The 7,536-nt window shown below is 29.8% G+C and overlaps 1 protein-coding gene across 1 annotated transcript; it reads right to left on the minus strand.

The window, feature by feature from the left end:
• Positions 1-909: 909 nt before the first annotated feature.
• Positions 910-4,603, minus strand: LOC136235031 (protein NRT1/ PTR FAMILY 3.1). The gene is made up of 4 exons (XM_066024543.1): positions 4,450-4,603; positions 4,161-4,378; positions 3,537-4,099; positions 910-1,990 (listed from the first exon to the last, which is right to left on the minus strand). Exons 1-4 carry the CDS (start codon positions 4,565-4,567, stop codon positions 1,108-1,110), a joined length of 1,782 nt encoding a protein of 593 aa, XP_065880615.1. The 5' UTR covers positions 4,568-4,603; the 3' UTR covers positions 910-1,107.
• Positions 4,604-7,536: the final 2,933 nt, after the last annotated feature.

Genomic DNA, 7,536 nt, shown 5'->3' on the forward strand with positions numbered 1-7,536 from the left:
ATCCAAATAAAAGGATAACCCGACATAAGAAGATCCAATAGCCCACAATCGTAGACAGTAGAGCGAAAACCATAAAGGCACCATGCGTGATGATCATGGAGGCCTCTTATTTCATCATTTGACAGGAGATCATTGAAATCTCCAATAACAGCCCATGGAAAAGAGGACCCTGAAGCAAGTCCAGCCAATAATACCCATGATTCCCGTCTATGACCCCGTTCTGGAAGACCGTAGAAACCAGTTAATCTCCAACAGTCAGTCTCAATATCATCCACTCATAAATCAATGTGATTATTAGAAAAATGAAGTAAAGAGCACAAATCCTTTTTCTTCCAAAACGCACAAAGTGCCCACTATGCCCAATACAATTCACGATAAAACACTCATCGAAATTCAATCTAACACGAATCTGTTCAATACAAGCTTGACTAACCGAAGTTTCAAACAAAAATATCACATCCAACCTATGAGCTTTAACAAGTTCACATAGAACAGGAACTGCCCTAACATTCCCCAACCCACGACATAAGAAAGTTGATAGGGATATTAATATCATTCTATAGGACTTTTGCGTGAGTTATACTTTTATCATATGGTTTTTAGTTGAACTTCTTCAAAAAAATTTATAGTTTACTTCATCATTTTTATATATTTCAGTAATTTAGTTTAATTATAATCTTATAGTCTTATTGTATTATTTTATCCATGTTTGTATGTTTGTTAATTTTAACACATAGGATTTCGAAAATTTCATACCTGAGTTGTCTTTGTAGCCAAAATAGTTGTTGGGAGAACTTTTGTTCTTTTGAAGCTTGATTTTGGCTCAAATTCAAAATAATATAATAATAATAAAAAACATAACAAGCTTATAAATTCTAATTTTCGATGTGTTAGTGGAAAAACATAAAGTAGAGAAGGGTTTAGTTGAACCCATTATTTTAAATACATCTAACTACCAACTTTGTACATTGGTTTGGAACTAAATAGACCACACATGACCCGACACGTCAACATTAATGTTAACGTGTCAGCTACTAAATGGTCCAAAACCTGTTAGTCCGAAAGCATTGTAGAATTTTGACTCTATATAGCTACTAATATATAAACCTAAACCTTGTTTACAAGCTCCAGTTGATGATCTTCTTTATCCTTAGGGTGAACATGAACTGGCTTAAAAGTATACATCTTAGCACACACCAAGTAGTAAATAAGATTAACTACTTGTAACAAGGTTATTAACCAGTAAAAATATTCCAATCTTCCCTTGTTCAAATTATCATCAGGAAGCCAGTTTGATCCATCTTTTCCACCACTAAACTTGTGCACCAAAGTAACCAAAAGCGTACTCATATAATTCCCAACCGAAATCGCTGTCCAAAACAACGCCATCGCCGAGCTTCTCATACTCTCCGGTGCCTGATCGTAAAAGAACTCTAAATGCCCAATCGACATAAAAGCCTCCGCAATTCCATGGAGAGAATACTGCGGCACAAGCCAGAACACTGAGATTGGAATAGGAGAATGAGAATTCAGTAACCCGTGATCTGCAGCAGCTTTTTTGCGCTTGATTTCGATGAATCCAGCAACGAAAGTGGCGAAAATAGAAATGACAAAGCCGATTCCCATTCTGTGTAGGAAACTTATGCCTCTTTCGAGACCTGTGAATTTGGAGACGAAAGGGACAAGGAGGCGATCGTAGAGGATGATTGTGGCGAGCATGGAAGTCATTGTGAAGACAGACATGGAACCGGCTGGGATTTCGAAATGTTTGGAGAGATGTCTGTCCATTGATTTAGCTTGTTGGAGGGAGAATGTGCTCTGTTGAGCATATGCAGTGATTAGGAGAATTCCAGCAGCCCAAATAGGTCCCATTCTGATAATTGATTTGAGTTCTTCAACTCTGTGTACAGTGTTTAATCTCCATAAATTTGGTGGTTCCCTAGCTTTTATATTGTCTTCTTCACTCACTATGGCTGCTTTGTCAAGAAACCTGTATTTTAACAATCATCATATAAATAAAATGCATAAAGCTCAATCCTCAACTTTTAAAATTATCAATTAGATCCATAATCATAATCATGTTGAAACCATCAATTGAATTCCTCGTTTAATTGAAATAAATTTTATTTATTAGCACTTTTAGTATAAATCAAACACATACGAAAATATTTTTAATCGGAATATTCAATTGATAGTTTTATTATATATTTTTAATCGGAAATTTTAAATAATTAAGAGCCTAATTAACTTTCAAAATATAAGTTGCGTCACAATTTAAACTTTAAACCTAAATAAAAACTTTCTCTAAAGAAAACTTTAGAAATAAAAACATAAAAGTTTAGGTGATTTCGTCAAATTTGTATATATCCATAGCCGACACAAAATACGAGATATATGATTTGGATTTTGTGGTATAAATGGTAGCAATTTCCCTTTACCTCCTCCACCATAGAATAGATATCTATCTTACTTTCTGGTCACAAAATATGGGGTGGATTTAATTTAGATTGACATAAATTTGACGATGAGTTTGTGAAAAAATACAAAGAATTGGGACATAGGTGAGGTGGGATAGCAGTGGCTTGGCTTTTGTTGTTTTGCTTAATGAATAAATGTAACATCATCCCATACCTTTTTGGGAACCAATAATTGTATATAAAAGTTGGTTTGATGATAATGCACATGCTTTCCAATTTGTTCATCTCTATCCTTCCTTATGGCAAAGAAGATAGTAATTCAATCCAATAACTTGTCATGTTTTTGGTCCCATAAGCCAAATTATGTATTTTTTCCAATAATAGTCACAGAATGCCGTATCATAAAATTATGAGAGATAAGATATCAATTTAATTTCCTTTCAAAAAAAAAAAAATCAATTTAATCTTATATTTATTAGCTTAAAACAAATTTAGTTTCTAATACAAAACATTAATACCATTTTTTATTGACAATATTATTTTTATATTGACTTGTCCATATATTAGTCTTTACTTATAATTTAACATTAGCTTTTTGACTTATTAAAAAAGTTTATCTTTGTCTACACTAATTTATTATTCAGTAAAACTTGGCCTAAGACTTATCAAAATTGTTAAAATCTCAACTAGTAAATAATAAGTTAGAAGATAAAAACACATTTTTGGATAGATTAGAATTACAAAATAGTAAGTCAAGAGATAAAGACCAACATTTTAGATATGTCGAGGAGCAAATAGTACTTTAATCTAAGTAAAAATAATAATGCTTTAAGCTTTTAATTTTATGTCTAATGTTTACTAGACGGTATAATTTCAATCTCCATTAATAAAAGATTAGTTTTCTTTTTTCCATTAACACAAAGCGCGATTGTATATATAATAAGACATAAAATTGCTATTAAATAAAAAACTCATAATATTAATTAGATTTAAAATTATACCGTGCGGCAAACGAATAAACTTAAAATTAGACTTTTTGTACGTAAACACTAAAATTATTTTTCCCCCTAATCATAAGACTAAAAAATTTAAGAAAGAGAGAGAGAGAGAGAGAGTTACTTGATATGGTTAGTATGAAGAAGCTTTCCACCAAGAGAAATGGATGCATCAAGTTCATCATTTTGGTACAAGTGCCTAGCATCCGAAACCATGGTTACCTTCCTCTTCTTAAATGCAGCCACCATGACTTGTATCAAGCGGGTAAACGGACTACCAGCCGGATCCAAGTTCCGGTAACGTGGATATCCAATAATAAAAGCAATAATTGAAAGAAACATAGCTACTGTTGGTATGCCAAGTCCCCATCCCCATCCAACATTGTCTTGTATATACACCACTACTGTCACTGCAAACAGTATGGATACCCCCATTACAAAATAGTACCAATTGAAATATTTCCATGTCTTTGTTGTTTGGTTCGGGTCTGTTTCATCGAACTGGTCTGCCCCGAATGCAACCACACAGGGTCGGATCCCTCCTGACCCTAAAGCCCCTAATAAGAGAGATACATAGAGGATTGCTATTTGGCCAGTATCTGCTTCTTGGCAGACCTCAGCTCCTAATTTACATGGAGGTGGCCTTAGATTAGGAAGTATGGCTGAAAGTGTTAGGCTTGTCATCCCCTGTTTAATTGAAAGTGTTAGGCATGGAAAGAGAAAAGGAAAGTTGAAAAAGAATACATACAATTTGGTAGATAAAGGAAGCAATTGTAATGGTCCAGAAGCGGCCAGCATAGGCGTCGGCGAAGAAAGCACCGAGAAGAGGAGTCAAGCTAGAAGTGCCGCCGAAGTTAGTGAGAGTATTAGCTGCTTTTGTTAATGGCATATGAAGCTGTGTTGTCAAGTAACTTATCATGTTTGCGTTAAAACCCACTACAGCTAGTTTCTCACATATTTCATTTCCTGCACCAAAAAGAAATCTATTTTAGACCATGACATTAATTTAAAGTTAATTAAAAGATAAGGTAACTTACCAAATATGAAGGGCATAGTAACCATTCCACCCTTGTTCTGCTTTCTTCCATGGCTACCTTTCTCCTTCTCCTCCTCCATGTTTTCCATTTCCTGTTCTTCACTCTGCTTCGACTTCATTTATAGCCTCAGTTTTATTATCAAAAGACAAAAATAATAAAAGAAAAGAATATCCCATAATTGTTTTTGTGGGCCCTATTCTTTAACCTCATTCATTCATTCATGTATCTACTGTACCAATTACGTATTGCATTAAAAATTAAATTCATCTTCGTATCTATACTATATATAATTACGGAACCAGAGAGAAATGAGAAGAAATATTTTAGAGGTCTTTTTGATGAGTTGTCAACGTAGTAAAAAAATCAGATTAAAAATATTTAATTAATTAAAAATAACAAATTTATATTTATAATATATTAAATAATTACTAGCCTATTAATTAAAATAATAAAAAAAAGCAATAGTTACGGAAAGATGAAAAAACATAAAGCAAGGGAAATCCAAAAAGTCACAAATAAACTTCTTTATAAAGCATGATAGATAGCATGATAGATTGGTCACGATAGATAATATTATATTTCTGAAGGTAAATATTCGATTTTTTTCATATGTTGTAGTTATTTTGTTCTCAATTATGTTGTTGTTTTATTTTTATTAAACAATAATTGTTATAGTTTCATCTTTCAGATTCATTTATGTTGTTACCCAGGTTCTATACCTCTCGCTATCTTATCCATGTTTTCTTTTTTATTTGTCTTTTTTTTCCAAACTGATAGCTTCAATTGAAGAAATCCGACAGAAATAGAAGATGCATGAACAACTAAAACCGGAAAACACAAAAGTGTCAAAAATTACAAGAAATTTTTATGTTTCTCAAGGTAATTATTCGATTTTTTTTTCATATGTTGTAGTTATTTTTGTTCTCAATTGTGTTGTTGTTTTCTTTTTATTAAACAATAGTTGTTATAGTTTCATTTTTCAGAGATGAAATTCCATTTCTGTCGTTACCCAGATTTCATACCTCTCGCTACCTTATCCATGTTTTCTTTTTTATTTGTCTTTTTTTTTTCAAAATGACTAAAATAAAGATTTTGTAAATTTGTATTCTTTTTTTAGTATATGTTGCTAGGTGTTATCGTTTCGATTGCTAACTCTTAACTAAAATTTAGATTTTCGGCTTTATATGAACTCAATTTTTGGCTTTCTCAATTGTGCTATTGTTTTATTTTTATTAAACAATTGTTGTTATAGTTTCATCTTTCAGAGATGAAATTCCATTTCTGTCGTTATCCAGATTTCATACCTCTCGCTACCTTATCCATGTTTTCTTTTTTATTTATTTATTTTTCAAAATGACTAAAATAAAGATTTTGTATATTTGCATTCTTTTTTTAGTATATATTTTTAGGTGTTATCGTTTTGATTGTTAACTCGATTTTCGGCTTTTTATGAACTCAATTTTTAGTTTTAATTGAAGTTAGATTAATTATTCTAATTCGGAACATGTTGAAATCCACTCATTTTTTTTTAGTTTGAGTTTAGCTAATTGATATGGATTGTATTTTTTATTTTTATGCATTTTGGTACAAATAGATATAAAGTTTCACACGATAGTTGTTCATTGAAGTTTGAGACATATTAAATAAAATATTAAAGAGATATTGGAATATTATACTTACAATGAAGTTTATTTCAATATAAATTATGTTATATTATAATTATTATTATCAAGAAGTTATTTTTTCCTAATTTTCTAGACAAGGAGATTGTAAGCGTCTAATACGCTTGATAAGATGTTTATTCTTGAAGAATGTGGATTATGCTAGATACGAATTCAAAATCAAGGTAAATGAAAAAAATTTTGATGCTCAAAATCCTAAAAATGTACATTAATTATGGATATTGAGATAATTGCTTTTGCAACATTGGCTTATATAATTTTTAATTATTATATTATGGTTCGTACAAAATTGTTAGTATTTCAAGAGTTTTTATCAGATGAAAATGAAATATGATCATAGGACAAATTATTAAAAAATATTAATTAAGAAAATATTATTATTTGAATCTTTTCAAATTCTCAAATGTTGAGCATAATGATTCTAATTAATATAATTAATTTCACATATTAATTATAAAACGTTTTTTTTTGGTACTGAGTGGTTATAATTGCGATTTAATTCTATTTAACTAAAATTAATTTATGGACTTAATACTTCATTAAGAAAAAATAAAATGTTTAATTAATGGGCAAAAAATATTTTCACTCTCCTCTTTAGACGCTTATGTCTCGACATTCTCTCTTATTTTCAAAAAAAAAAAAAACTGAGAGGAAGATGGTTCTCTCCTAATTATCTTTTTCGTCCCTTCATTTTTTTTTCAATTCTTTTGTTTGTTTTTCGTACTTACAAAATTCAAGAATATATAATTATTAGAAAATATTAATGAAGTCAAATAAGTGATATCTCCGAACATGACTGGTATTCTATATAGTGAAAGAATGAAGAACAAATTGATCGAATGTCTTGATGAGATATTACGAGATGAAAATAAGAGAAATCATTATCTTAAACTGATTCAATTAGATATATTGGGTTATTATAGCAGAATGAATAATTGAATTCGAATACTTGGTGATCATGAAATTCCATCAACCAAAATAATTATCATCAAGATGAATCTGTGACTAATTCTTACAAATTTTATTTTTTTATATGTAACATATTGAATTGATAAAGTTTCTTCATATGCAACATTAGAAAAGTATTGATTGTAATAGTTTATAGAATGATATATTGATGTTGCTTCCATTTTAACATAGATTGTAATTTTTTTATATCGTAGATATAATATTTAATTTTAATTGTAGTTTAATTCAATTTTTGTTTAACCTATATTGTAATTATTTTGTATCGTAAATATAATATTTAATTTTAATTATAGTTAATTCAATTTTTGGTTTTTTTATTATATTCTAATATATTTCTCAATTAATCTGCTATTTTTATTATTATTATTTCACCGAATATTTGAAATTTGAAAATTTATTAAAATTCCTAAAAAGTACAAATCATTGAATTTTGTAA

The sequence above is a fragment of the Euphorbia lathyris genome, chromosome 1 (assembly GCF_963576675.1).
Source record: "Euphorbia lathyris chromosome 1, ddEupLath1.1, whole genome shotgun sequence".
Classification (NCBI taxonomy): domain Eukaryota; kingdom Viridiplantae; phylum Streptophyta; class Magnoliopsida; order Malpighiales; family Euphorbiaceae; genus Euphorbia; species Euphorbia lathyris.